Raw genomic sequence first — 15,238 nt, 5'->3', positions numbered from 1 at the left:
TAATTGAATAAGCGGATTTCTTTCCATAATGCATCGGCAAAATGTTCCATTTTCTTTGCCTGATTTGGCGCGGCCTCTGTCTCGACACCTCTCTGTCCTTGGCGCGCGTGTGTGTGTGTGTGCGCGCTCAAGCACGTGCGTCTGTATTCCTCTCTCTGTATGTATGTGTGTCAGTCTGTGAGTGTGTGTGGTGTGTGTGTGTGTGTGTGTGTGTGTGTGCGCGCATACGCACGTATGTATCCACGCACGTACGCTCTGTATGCTGTCTCTGTATGTATGTGTGTCAGTCTGTGAGTGTGAGTGTGTTTGTGTGGTGTGTCCGTGTGTGTGTGTCCATGTGTGTGTGCGTGCGTGCGTGTGTGTGTGCGTGCGCACTGTGCACGCGCGCATATTGCATTGCATCCGTGTCTCTCTTCCTCTGTGTTGTCACTTCGGGCTCCCCCAACATTTGTTAGGCAATTACAACCAAACAAGGACATAATGGGCCTGTCTAGAGTCTACAGGCCTCGGCCTCGTCTTTTAACTGCTGCTGCATGCCTCTCCCTCCCGCCTCTCTCTCTCCCACACACACACACACACACACACACACACACACACACACACACACACACACACACACACACACACACACACACACACACACACACACACACACACACACACACACACACACACACACACACACACACACACACACACACACACACACACACACACACACACACACGTGGACAGAGGCCAAATGAGTAAAAGAACAAGTTAGCGCAGACACACACACACACACACACACGCACAGACACACACGGGCAATAAATGACAGGTGTGGATCAGGGCAATAACTGGTTCAGCTGCATGGTATCAGTGTGTGTGTGTGTGTGTGTGTGTGTGTGTGTGTGTGTGTGTGTGTGTGTGTGTGTGTGTGTGTGTGTGTGTGTGTGTGTGTGTGCATAGCAGAGGACAAGGACACCATTGATCTCAACGGCCAAGTATTGCAGCAAAAAAAAAAAAAACATTATCTCCCAATAAACGTCTACAAACAAAGCACAATAGGAAGTAAAGTGCAGTCAAAATAAAATGCAGGTGGCGGTTGAGACTTTTATCAAAGCATTGCTGCACATTATGCAGATCAGCAGGATGTGCGTAATTGCGTATGCATTGCGGTGCCCACAAACTGACTGACGACACAGTTGTTGTAGTGCACAGACAGACTGCCGCGCTGACAGGGGTCTGTCACCGGTTTAGGGGGTCGCGTAGGGAAATGTGTGGAGGCTGGCGTGTGTGCGTGCGTGCGTGCGTGCGTGCATGTGTGTGTGCGTGCCGGTCAGAAGAAACCCGCGAAAAAGGTAGAAATTGATGAAAGCCTGAGCATCTGTGATCGGGACGAGCGAGGCCACATGCCTGCAGAGCACGGCATCAGGCCGACAAATAAGCACACAGCGTTCACGTGTGATCAACACACTGCAGACGCACAGGCGTGCGCACGCACGCACCCACGCACGCACGCACGCACGCACAGGAGGGGGAAGGAGTGGGAAGCAGGAAAACAAACAAAAGAAAGAGGATATCTGTGGAGGTCAAAGGCTAATTCTAACGGGTTGTGTTGTAATCGCTTTACTGCACCGGTGTAAAAAACAACAAGGAGGGGAGAAGGAAAAAAGACGTTTTGTTTGTGTTTAGCCTCTTCACCAAGAGAACACACACACACACACACACACACAGTCACACACACACACAGTCACACACACACACACACACACACACACACACACACACACACACACACACACACACACACACACACACACACACACACACACACACACACACACACACACCATTCCAACTGACAGACGAGCATGGCTTCATCTCTTTTCGGGGGCCTTTGATGAAGACAACAGCGGAGCAGCATCACCCCTAATGGCCGCAACTCTTCACAAGTCTTCCTGAGAGCCAGTGACAGTGAGGGGATGATTTGTTTTACTGATTTCCTCTTTGAGTACGGCAGGCAAGGCATGGAATTAATTACGCTGATTAAATTTTGTCTGTCTGTGGAAGGGCAGGAGAAAGAATCGGTGTGTGCGTTCGTGCGTGCGTGCGTGCGTGCGTGCGTGCGAGAGAGAGAGAGAGAGCGTGCGTGTTTGTTTTAAGTGGGCGAAGTGGTGTCTCAGAATGAGCTGTGCCTAGAATACAAAGACACTGGTGACAGATACCAGCACCACCATGGGAGACAGAGTCAGTGTGAGTGAGAGACACCAGCACCATGGGAGAGAGTGTGAGTGAGAGACACTAGGAACCATGGGAGAGAGTGTGAGTGAGAGGCAGGCAGGCAGGCACACACACACACACACACACACACACACACACACACACACACACACACACACACACACACAGGGAAAGAAGAAAGGGGAGTGATATGATATACTCTGGCAGAGATACGGAGAGGAAAGACAAAGGGACAAGAACAAGACAGAAGACGCGTCTCGTCTTGACATGTTTGTGTCCAACTAAATGATCAGTGCAGTGACGAGTAAAGAAGATGACTAGTACAACATCTGCACACGAAACGAAACATCAGCCGAGAAGATGCTGAATTACACTCCCCCAAACGCTGTGGTTTAATTGCCACAGAGTGCCGAGACCGACCGGGAGGAAGACTCTCCCCTCTCTGTACTCCTTTAGACCGACCGGGAGGAAGACTCTCCCCTCTCTGTACTCCTTTAGACCGACCGGGAGGAAGACTCTCCCCTCTCTGTACTCCTTTCAACCGACCGGGAGGAAGACTCTCCTCTCTCTGTACTCCTTTAGACCGACCGGGAGGAAGACTCTCCTCTCTGTACTCCTTTCAACCGACCGGGAGGAAGACTCTCCTCTCTGTACTCCTTTAGACCGACCGGGAGGAAGACTCTCCTCTCTCTGTAGTCCTTTCAAGAGTTCAGAGGAAATGGCCATCATGTGTGCGGGAGGCAATCCTTACCAGATCTTAAACATGGTGTGGGTTCAAATGAGCACGCACGCAGCAGCACACAAGCACATAAGTGCACAAGCTCAAACGCCTGTGTGTGAGTGGGCATGACATCAATAAAAACCCGGCTCGTTTTGTCGCCCCGAGTGAGCACGGTGACGCCTAACTACTGAGAGAACTTTCCCGCAGCTGTCCGCCCTCGCATGCAACGAGTCATGATCGACGGCGCCGCATTCTAAGCCTCTCTTCCTATACAGGCCCAGTTAAAGAAAGGGAGAGGAGAAGAAAAAAAGAAAAAGGTGAAAACCTGATCCTCTTCGCCCTGACCCTTGGGGCTTTACAGTTGAACTGTGGAGGAGATTCCTGTGTAAGAGGAACAGACTTTTTTATGATCAGGCGTCGTTGGGCTGACTGCGTCAGCCTCTTTACTGCCCCAGCAGCATATAGAGGGAGCATGATGCCACCCTGAGTCACTCCTCGCCCTCCCTTTGCGTGGAGTAAAGAAGTGGGCGTGATAGATTTCGCTGTGCGTCGCCCCCGGCGCAACACACAGAAAACAGGAGATCTACACACGCTCACGACACACTGCGCTGCGGCCGGCGACACATATCAGGTTTGTAGATCTGCTATTGTTTGGTGCGCCGGACACCCGTTGCCAGGTCTAAATTATAGGCATGGGAATTATCGTAATTGATGAGTTTTGATAACCTTATCGATTAATTAAACGGTTAGTTGATAAACGCCTTTTTTTTTCATCTGAGAATATTAATTTCCCACAATGTCTAAAATCTACACTTTAATGAAAGAATACAAAAGGCATATTATATTCCTTAACCCATTTAGGCCTGACGTCGAAATTTCAAAAAATGTCTTCTAAATTCTGACAGTTTTCTGAAATACCTCATGTTTCTGTATCAGTGGTGCTCAATATTTCATGACAAGGACCCCAGAAACTATCTGTAATTGGCCACCGACCCTCATCTGAAAATATGTTGTTCCAGGGACCCCGCAGAAGCAAAGATTTGAGTTAAAAACGTTCACTCTGAAAGAATATATTAAAAGATTTGTGCCACATTTTCACGATTTTTCAAAAATAGCAGACCTACAAGCTCGTAGCGCGGCACCTACGAGCTTGTAGGTCTGCTATTTTTCAATAGCTAAAGCATAACATAATGCTTAAAACACCGAAAGGGGTTCCCGCCCAAAATGGTTTTAATCAAATATGTATTTGACCATTTGCGATACAGAGCCAGGCAATGGCATCTTTTTATGAGACGTGCCTGTGGATACCACGGTGGGGAGTCACTGGGAGACCTTTTTTTTAACCGACCCACATGTGCGTTCGTTCCTCAGCCCGTGTGCGGGCGCAGACAGCACAGAAAACCAACCGCCCGATGATAGAATTGGGCGCAGAATTTTCGATTAATTATTAACTGTTAAAGTTTTAATTGAAAAATGTCTTATAGCGGCGAGAGAGAGAGAGGATGAGAAGTAAGAAGACGAGGAGCCACTTGGTAGGTCTGTTACATCATAAAGAGAATGGGTAAGGAGAGGCGAGATGAGCCACTTGGTAGGTCTGTTACATCATAAAGAGAATGGGTAAGGAGAGGCGAGATGAGCCACTTGGTAGGTCTGTTACATCATAAAGAGAATGGGTAAGGAGAGGCGAGATGAGCCACTTGGTAGGTCTGTTACATCATAAAGAGAATGGGTAAGGAGAGGCGAGATGAGCCACTTGGTAGGTCTGTTACATCATAAAGAGAATGGGTAAGGAGAGGCGAGATGAGCCATACACTGCATGATCTCAAACACTCTCTTTTATCCCATTCTGGACGGGAACCCCTTTTGGTGTTTCAAGCATTATGTTATACTTTAGCTATTGAAAAATAGCAGATCTACAAGCTCATAGCGCGCCACCGAGTGGCGCACTACGAGCTTGTAGGTCTGCTATTTTTGAGAAATCGTGAAAATGTGGCGCAAATCTTTGAATATATATTCTTTCTGAGACAAAGTTTTTAACTCAAATCTTTGCTTCTGGGGGAGGGGTCCCTGGAACAGCATATTTTAGGATGGGGGTTGGTGGCCAATTACAGATAATCTTGGGGGTCCTTGACATGAAAATGTTTGAGAACCACTGACATAGAAACATAGGGTTTTTCAGAAAACTGTCAGGATTTAGAAGACATTCGTAGAATCGTTCCCAGGTCAAAATGGGTTATCGGAACACTCCGGAGCAATCGCTGACTTTTTCACACCAGAGGGGCTCGTAAGCTTTCTGGGTTGTTGTTGTTTTTTTACACACACAACAAGGAAGCCGACGAGGGGAGAAAAAAAGAAACAGTTCTTGAGGAAGTGAGTCGTCTTAGGAAACACCGGCATGGGGGACGCGCCATCTGGGAAAGCGTGACTGTTTTGTAACTAAATCATAGATGAATAAGCTGTGAAATTATAAAACTATTCTTCACTTTTTTGTTGCGCCTGCTGCTCTGCCCCGGGGAGCCCCCACGAGGGACCAGGAGAACTCTGTGATGCTAGGCCCGGGGAGCCCCCACGAGGGACCAGGAGAACTCTGTGATGCTAGGCGTTGCAGAACTTTCATCACTCCAGGCTGGGAGGTTTAACCCATTTAGACCCGAGATCAGATTCTAAAAAATGTCTTCTACATCCTGACAGTTTTATTAAAAAGCTATGTTTCTATGTCAGTTGTTCTCAAACATATTCATGTCAAGGAACCCCAAATATATATGACATTGGCCGCTGACCCCCCCATCTGAAAATATGTAGTTCCAGGGACCCTCTCAGTAGCAAAGATTTGAATTAAAACTCGCTCTGAAAGAACATATATATTAAAAGATATCAGGCACATTTTCACGATTTTTCAAAAATAGCAGACCTACAAGCTCGTAGCGCGCCACTCGGTGGCGCGCTATGAGCTTGTAGATCTGCCATTTTTCAATAGCTAAAGCATAACATAATGCTAACACCAAAAGGGGTTCCCGCCCAGAATGGCTTAACTGTGGCACGCAAGGCTTTGATCCGTCACGCTCATGCATATTTTATTGTATAGCAAATCAAACAAGTGAAATAAAAACTTCTGTTTCACAGGGGACCCCTCCCTCCCTTGCTGCCCCCCCCCCCCCAAAAAACCACCCACCCCACACTAGTATCATATTCCACAGCACTTCCACATCCAACCTGGCGTCCCTGTATTTGCCAATCAATCGGCTATACGAGTCGCCATTTTCATTTGACACCAGCATAAGACAAAGAGTAGGGCTTGAGTGGTTAAGAAGCACGACACCGTGTGTGTGTAGTGTGAGTGTGTGTGTGTGTGTGTGTGTGTGTGTGTGTGTGTGTGTGTGTGTGTGTGTGTGAGTGAGTGAGTGTGTGTGTTTGCGACAGTGTGCGTGCGTGCGTGTGTTAAGCGCTCTCATGCTAGATTCAGAGCGAGTAGTACTGGGTACCCACTGTAGAATTCACAATCCCACTTCTGACTGTCCCACACAGCTTCAATCTGCCTGTTCAACTTTGCTGCCTCTCTGAGTCCCTGTCGGAGCCATGGGTGCTTCAAAGACGTCGGGGAGCCATTACAGTTTTATGTAACACACACACACACACACACACACACACACACACACACACGCACGCACGCACGCACGCACGCACGCACGCACGCACGCACGCACGCGTACCACCACCCCCCGCGCCCCTTCTGTGAACAAGGCTTTATTCTACAGCTGGGTAACAAAGCATGACCCAATAATCCTAAAGCTTGAGTCAACCCCCCCTCTCTTTTCCTCCTTCCATCTCTGTGGACTTTATGTAGACCTTAAAAGGGGGGGGGGGGTACGAGGGGCTGAGCTTACAAACACACACACACACACACACACACACACACACACACAAACACACGCGCGCACTTAGCTTTGATTATTCTAATTATGACTTGGAGCTGCGAGCAGATTATTATCAACACATGGGCCAATGAGTTGTTGATGAGCTCACGTCACTTCAATAAGACAGCACTGCCAATAATGGAGGCCGAGGCAGACGGAGACCAAGTTGACTGGTATAGCGCCGGGCCGGGCGACACGCCCGTGCTGTTTTAGACTTACGCCATTCTGGGCGGGAACCCCTTTTGGTGTTAGCATCATGTTATGGTTTAGCTATTGAAAAATAGCAGATCTACAAGCTCGTAGCGCACCACCGAGTGGCGCGCTACGAGCTGCCTTGTAGGTCTGCTATTTTTGAAAAATCGAAGAACGACTGACATAGAAACATAGCTTTTTCAGAAAACTGTCAGGATTTAGAAGACGTTTTTAGAATCTGATCTCAGGTCAAAATGGGTTAACCTCTTTAGACCTGAGGTCGATTCTACAAAAAAAGTCTTCTAAATCATGACAGTTTTCTGAAAAACCTATGTTTCTGTCAGTGTCTCAAACTCAAACTAGTTCATGTCAAGGACCCCAAAAATTATATGAAATTGGCAGCCGACCCCCATCTGAGAATATGTTGTTCCAGGGACCCGCCAGAAGCAAAGATTTGACTTAAAACGTTTTTGCCGTGAAAGAATATTATATATTCAAAGATTTGCGCCACATTTTCAAGATTAAAAAAAAATAGCAGATCTACGAGCTCGTAGATCTGCTATTTTTCAATAGATAAGGTATAACATGATCTTTAACCCATTTTGGGCGGGAACCCCTTTTGGTGTTAGCATCATGTTATGGTTTAGCTATTGAAAAATAGCAGATCTACAAGCTCATAGCGAACTTGTAGGTCTGCTATTTTAGAAAAATCGTAAAAATGTGGCACAAATCTTTGAATAGTATATATTCTTTCAGAGTGAACTTTTTTTTTGTTTTTTTTACGTCAGGCCTAAATGGGTTAATACACCTAAAGGGGTTCCCGTCCTGAATGGGTTAAGACAGACACAGAAAGATATTCCTAAACTATTTCTATTTAAAAATGCTAATATCATTAGATACGGTAGATACAGTTGATTAATTCCTAGCCTGACAGGGCCAGACTAATATCACTGCATTATTATTTTCCTGGGGCAGGTTCGTCTGGTTTCCAGGCTGAGTTGGGGGTAATTGATATTATTTGCAGTATGCTGCTGAAAAGGATGCCATGTGCAATTTCTCTCTTTCTTTCTTACTTATTATTTTTTTTACATTTTTTGCAAAAAACTGGGTTTTGCAACCCAGTTTTTTCACCCAGTGCCAATGATCTAATGTAATCCTGGGCGCTACACCTCCTCTGCCAACCTGGGGGGGGGGGGGGGGGCAGCGGACTGACCTCATGCCTCCTTCCATGCATGAGGAGTCCAAGCTGCTTGCAAACTCCACACAAAAAGGCCCTTTCGCCAACCCCACCTCGGGTATGGGCACTGATGACGCGGAGAGGGCAACACGCCCCCAGTGTCCCCAGCGGGAATCAAACCCAGGACCTTCTAGCTGTGAGGCGACAGCACTACCGACTGTGCCACCGTGCCCCCCCCCCCCCCCCCCCTCTTTCTTTCTTGGCCAAACAAAAACAGGCCATCCAAGGCAGGGTAAACTAAACTAAAGACCACATGATGCGCTAGTCTCAACTTAAACACTGATTACATCACCTCCAGATCTCTTTAGGAATTACCTCAAAACCAACACGGGTTTTCTTCCAGGCTATTCTTAGAATATAACTCTTAGAACTCTGGCAAAACAAGTCTGGACAGAAAGATGGACAGATCTATGGGAGATTTTAAAAGCTCTCGCTGGGCTGACATTGTGATATTTTGCAGCACGTAGGACTATACATTAAAAAAAATACTAGTCCTAGTCCTGACTCAGCCCGCATAGTTTGCGCTCCTCTTTAAAATGATCTTGAGCCCTACTGCTATTACCGTCACCGTGCAGGCGTATTATTTCCATTATATTATTTTATTTTCATTTCAAACATGAGCACGGCCTTCTGACTGCCTCAGAATTGACACGTCTGACTAAGCCCTTCAACAAGCACAGCCTGTTTAACCCATTTTGACCTGAGATCAGATTCTTCTACATCCTGACAGTTTTCTGAAAAATTTTTCTGTCAGTCGTTCTTCGATTTTTCAAAAATAGCAGACCTACAAGCTCGTAGCGCGCCACTCGGTGGCGCGCTACGAGCTTGTAGATCTGCTATTTTTCAATAGCTAAAGCATAACATAATGCTAACACCAAAAGGGGTTCCCGCCCAAAATGGGTTTACCACTTAACCCCTGTATAGTATTATACTTTATTGTACTACGAATAGCGAAAATTGCAGATCTACTAGTTCACAGCGTGCAGCACTGCAATGCGTTGTGGGCTTGTAGATCTGCAGTTTTTAGACAGAGCAATGGGACAGTTATTGCAACAATCGGAACCATTGTGCTGCTGTGGTGCCAAGAACCTTTTGAGGTGCATGTTACAGAACACTCTCAAATCCTCAGTGCTCATTTAACACAGAGTTTGAGAATTTCACCCAAATGCGCCCACCCGGGTTCATATTTACACCCGTCCAGAGTTAACCCATTTTGGGCGGGAACCCCTTTTGGTGTTTTAAACATTGTTATAATTTAGCTATTGAAAAATAGCAGATCTACAAGCTCATAGCGCGCCACCGAGTGGCGCGCTACGAGCTTGTAGGTCTGCTATTTTTGAAAAATCGTGAAAATATTTATTTCAGAAAACTGGAGGATTTAGAAGATTTTTTTTAAATTTCGAGGTCAGGCCTAAATGGGTTAACACAGAGTTTGATCATTTCCCCCAAATGCGCCCACCCGGGTTCATATTTACACCCGTCAGAGTTAAAATAACACTGAGGATTTCACTATGCGCACCAATGCCCGTCACTGTGGAGTGGAGACACATGCAGAATATGATTCTGTCTGGAGATAGTGATTCACTTTAATCATACCGTTAAATAAACCACAAGAAGAAGACCGCCCGGGTTCGCCAAGTTTGCCAAGCTGTGCTCACATTTGTGCTTAAAAGCTCCCGGAGGCAACCGAGATTAATATTTTAGGTTTATTAGTAATTTATGAGTATTAGTAATTTACAAATGGCTCAGAAATGGACTACAATTCCCTGTGACACTGCTGGTAAAGGGTAGAGACACCCCAAATACTCACAAAATCGAAATAAATAACTTTAGATGTGATCTGGTCCTGTAGTGTATACCAAGTCCGTCGGGTATGACTATATAGTGGAGATGATTGCATCTTAATTTTAGTATGCAATCTGTACTGGGTGTGTTTATAAGTTTGAATGTGTTGTGTTCCTTTCTGCATGCCATTCAGATCATGTTGAAGCAATCATCTAAAATGATCAATTACAGTTCCATTCTTCCACAACAAGGAGGTGTGAATGACTAACCACCATGCCAGTAAGGCAGGCAGTTACTACATCTTTTGCTGTAACCGGTTCCCGTGGTCTCTCAGAAGCACAAGAACAAGGCAGCAGCCAGTCAGCAAATCCTTTCCTGTTGTCTTGCAGCCATTTAAAAAAAACCTGCCTTGTGTTTTGTTTGTTGACAGAGAGACAAAGCGGTCGGTGTGCCTTGACTGACCTTGAGGGGGAAGCCTGGAACCACTCACTGGTGAGGCAGGTAAGACTGGAAGTTTTCCTGCTTACGGCCGGGTGCACGGCAGTTCACGTTTAACCGTCAGAATGTCAAGTAACTGAACTAAAAATGAAAGTTAGTAGACCTCCAAGGGCCTAGTGTCTTATCCAAACATTAGATGACATAGCCTACACAGAGATTTAAATAGGGTGCATTTTGCATCCCAAAACGCAGTTTATAGTTATAAAACAACGACCTCTGCATCCACGGGATGCACTACTGTACTGTTTTATTCTAGTTTATTTTGCTAGCTTTAGTTATAATAATCATTTCTTCTTCTGTTTTCTACATGAATATAACACGCATTATAACCATATTAAATGAAATGGGAGTTAAATGCTGCAATTTGTATTAAAAAAAAAGGGAAGAATATGACTCCTAACGTCGTTGAAGTGGTTGAATATGTCCCTGGGACTCATCGAAAAGACCATCCCTGCATCCCGGGACTCATTACTTTGAAAACCTATTTACATCACTGCCTACATCCTCTGTGAAGCGAGCAACAACGAGCCACCATGGGATTTTCTTGCATGTATTTGTAGGCAGGGACTAAAAGCGGTTACTCTCCTAGTCATCATCACAACAGGTTTGTAAAAGTAAGTAGCACCTCCCTTACTTCCGCAAAGAGGACATAATATGATGATTATACCATAATAAACTACACAATTTAACAGGGCCAATAATACCATAATTAATTATGTCCATGTTTTATGATGAAAAGGGGGAGTCTGTGGAAATTGGCCTTACCCTTCATGTTTTTGTCAACAGTCCACGTAGCATAGGCCTGTGCACATATACAACACATGACTCTGTCTGCTTACAAACCAACATTAACCTACATAAAAAATACACATGTTCAGAACTTGGAATGAACAAATAACATACATAATTATAGTACACAAATATACTGCGGACGGTATTAACCCGTTTTGGGCGGGAACCCCTTGGTGTTTTAAGCATTCTGTTCTACTTTAGCTATTGAAAAATAGCAGATCTACAAGCTCATAGCTTGTAGGTCCTGCTATTTTTGAAAAGTCGTGAAAATGTGGCACAAATCTTTGAATATATATTTCAGAGCGAACATTTTTAACTAAAAAAAATATTGGCTTCTGAGGGGTCCCTGGAACTACATATTTTGAGATGGGGGGTCCGTGGCCCAATAAGAGATAATTCTGGGGGTCCTTGACATGAAGAAAAAAAATCGACCTCAGTCCAAAAATGGGTTAATGTACAGCTGGCACACAGCCTGTAGACAAACAATACTCATTCATCGACCCAGTGCCATAAGTAGCTGCAAGTGCAGAGCAAACTTGCATAACTTGTGGCTGACTGATCCTGCAAAGAACATTCCAAGAGTGACTCCCATTTCCACTTTTTCCTCCTCCTCCTCCTCAAGTCACACAGTAACGTTTGGCGGTGAGCTGCCTGCCAGATCAAGGGCCCATGCTTGAGTTAGCTAATGGAATTAGATAACGCCACAGATTAGTCGGTAAACTTAAAAACATGGCACGCATAGTTTACAGCGACAGCCTTTCCCATATAGACCGACCAGGCAGGCCTGGCTCGCAGAAACATGAAACCCAAAGATAAGCCCCAATGCACACACCACCATATGGACCCAAGAAGAAGGGCTGGGGGGCGGGGGGGAGAGAGAGAGAAAAAAAAAGCCGTTTTGGACCGTCGATTGTTCGCAGTTAGTTTGGCTTTTTTAAAAGCTCATTGTGTGCTTCATGCCTCAAACCCCTTTTAAAAGTAAAGGAAACCAAATCATAATTTGAATAGCAAAAGGGGAGGGAGAGAGAAAGAGAGAGAGAGAGCTGTGAGAAATTGGCTCTTTCTTTGTTTGAAAATAGCCCAGAGTGGTGCCTTTTCCGCAACGATTGCCTCCTCGGTGGGAAATGCGAGATGGTTATCGATCATTTGAACTGGATGATGGGGGGGGGGGGGCTATTGTGTTGCAAACGAAGAGAAGAAGAACCGACTGACTGACTGACTGCTGCAGACAAAACGCTCCGCTTCCGAACACAAATCACACAATTTAATTTAATAATAATAAAAAAGGGGGAGGGGGGGGCAGGTGTTGCGTTATTAATCATAAACATGGACGCCCCCGCCCCCCAACAACTCGTCACATATGTGTTGGTTTCCACACCACGCCAGCACATATTTTCCACGCATGGTGGCTACTATACTATACTATATACGGGAGGTTCTTTGTCCTGTCCAGAGTGAGTACAGCAGCAAAGCAAATAAACAAAAGCTATGCCGCTGTGTGTGTGTGTGTGGGGGGGGGGGGGGGGGGGGGGGGTTGTGTTGTGTGGATCAAAGCGGATTATTGTTGCCCGTTGATTAATCATCATAATAATAAGAGACCCCGATAATAATCGCCTTTGTTGTTTATTTGTTCCTGACTGTCGCATATGATATCCCTCTCTGTCGATATGATAATGAATTCATCAGAATATATATATAGCCTCCAAAAAAACGACTTCAGCGCCGACGAGGAATTGACAGCGAAAAACTGACGCTTTATAATAACGTCGGGCTCTCTATTGTATCCTCGTGTGTGTGTGTGCGTGTTCTCTCTCTTCCATCCCCCCTTTCCTTTCGCTGTTGAAAGGGTAGAGAGAGAGAGAGAGAGGCTGAATTTCTGTCCGTCGACGGGAAGCAAAAGAAAAAAAAGGCAGAAAAAGTGCTGATAGTTGCCAACACAAAAAAAACCACAAAGTGTGATGATTTTGTGTAAAACTCTCAGAGATTGTGTTAACCAAATGGACCCCGTAGCCTACTTAAAAATCAACCGAATAGCAGACAGGCTGTACGACTCCACACTGGGCAGCCCTTTAATGTTTAAACAGCAGCTGACGGAGAGAGAAACACTATCCACAGAAACACACACCAACTGAAACCTTTCAACGTTTATAATACAAAATAATTATTAAAAAAATAAAAAATGCCTATTTGATGTAGACATATCGTCGGGCTCGACGAAAACAAAACAATGTTTCTGACGAAAAAATAGTGTCGAAAGAAACGTTAATCCGTCGCGTCGACACTTTTTTTTTTCTTTCGTTGAAATGAAAACCTAGTTCCCTTTTTTTCTCCTCTTCCCCCCGCGAGACCAGAGAGAGCACTCCGCTCCACAACCAACTAGTCAAAAATATCCTCCATAAGCTTCATTTAAACCACGGCCAAAAACCTACTAAACCTACTAAAGTACCGAATATAAACCTAAACAACAACCAACCAACACGCGGCCGTCGACACACGACGCGTTAGATTCACTTTCCAACACTTTTTTTGCCCCCTATTTCCTTCCACGGAAGAGACAGACCAACCAACCGAACCAGGCCAAAACTTCTATCAATCATGTATGATATGATCAGGCGTCCTGCTACCATCCGGTCCGGTCCGGATCGAACCCACCGTGGTGGTGTTTGGTTTACGGTCCAAAGTGCTGCTGTGTCGTGTTTTTTTCTCCACCACCATTATCTTGTTTTTTCTCTTTTCCACTTACCGACTTGCAACACGTTCTCCACACAGCCGGTCTCCAGTAGCCTGATGCCGCGGCGGAACGGCAGCCCCTCTCCCCCGGACACCGCCGTCCCGTTCCCCGCGGCCAGGGCAGAGGCAGCAGCCCCGGTAGATCCTCCGTTAGATCCTCCGCTAGCGGCGGCAGCCCCAGCAGCCCCTCCAGTCCCGGCAGTACCTCCAGTAGAGCCCCCCCCCGGAGCCCCGGCTCCTCCGGTGCCCGACGCCGCGGTCCCCGACGCCGCGGCCCCGCCACCGTCCTCCCCGGACCCGGCGCCGCGGCACTGGAACGACGAGTACATGCATATCTCCTTCTCGTTGCGGGGAAAGGACCAGTACACGATGCGCCGCTGCACGGGCTCCGGGATGCGCTCGAAGCGCTCCTCCACCCGCTCGAAGGCCCACTTCTCCGCCACCGCCTTGGCGGCGCAGTCCAGCAGCGACTCCGGCGACGAGCGCGGGTACCGGGAGGCGCTGCAGCCGCTGCCGTGTCCCCCGTAGCCTGGTCCTCCCCCTAGTCCTCCCGGGCCGGGGCCCCGCGGAGCCGGGCGGAGGCAGGGCCGCTTGCTGGCCGGGGGTGCGGAGAGGTGGTGAGGCGGTTGTTCTCGTTCTCTGCGTCCGTCCGCCATGGTGAGCCGATAAACACTAGTGTGTGTGTGTGTGTGAGTGTGAGAGAGAGAGAGAGCTGAACGACGCACGGAGCAGCCAGCCAGCCACCACCACACACAGGAAACAAACTGCACGAACCGGAGGAGGGGAGGAGGAGGTGCAGCCCAGCGGGGGGGCTGAGTGGGAGGAGGAGGAGGGGGGGGGGGGGAGGAGGGGGAGGAGCTAGAGGGGTGGAGGTGCTTCCTACGCTACGTCACTAAACCACACAATAACAAAACACTCCCAGATCGCATGGTGGTGGTAGCTCTCTCTCTCTCTCTCTCTCTCTCTCTCTCTCTCTCTCTCTCTCTCTCTCTCTCTCTCTCTCTCTCTCTCTCGATTCAAATAGCCTAGCTTTATTGGCATGAAAATGCAAAAATATTGCCAAAGCTTCTACATCAAGTGCAGTAAAAGCATATAAAAAATCAGACCAGTCTGAAGTGAGTGGTGAAACAGCGCCTCCTGTTG

General features: G+C 46.9%; 1 protein-coding gene across 2 annotated transcripts in view; it reads right to left on the bottom strand.

Moving 5' to 3' along the window:
• zswim5 (zinc finger, SWIM-type containing 5) overlaps positions 1 to 14,798 on the bottom strand; it is a 43,526-nt gene extending 28,728 nt beyond the window's left edge. For both annotated transcript variants that reach the window (XM_079511696.1, XM_079511697.1), the window contains exon 1: positions 14,109 to 14,798. In XM_079511696.1, coding sequence (XP_079367822.1) covers positions 14,109 to 14,751 — 643 coding nt within the window. In that variant the 5' untranslated portion in view covers positions 14,752 to 14,798. The remainder of the gene's footprint in view (positions 1 to 14,108) is intronic.
• Positions 14,799 to 15,238: the final 440 nt, after the last annotated feature.

This window comes from Electrona antarctica (genome assembly GCF_951216825.1).
Source record: "Electrona antarctica genome assembly, chromosome: 1".
In the NCBI taxonomy this organism is placed as follows: domain Eukaryota; kingdom Metazoa; phylum Chordata; class Actinopteri; order Myctophiformes; family Myctophidae; genus Electrona; species Electrona antarctica.
This window is presented reverse-complemented; position numbering and strand designations above follow the sequence as displayed.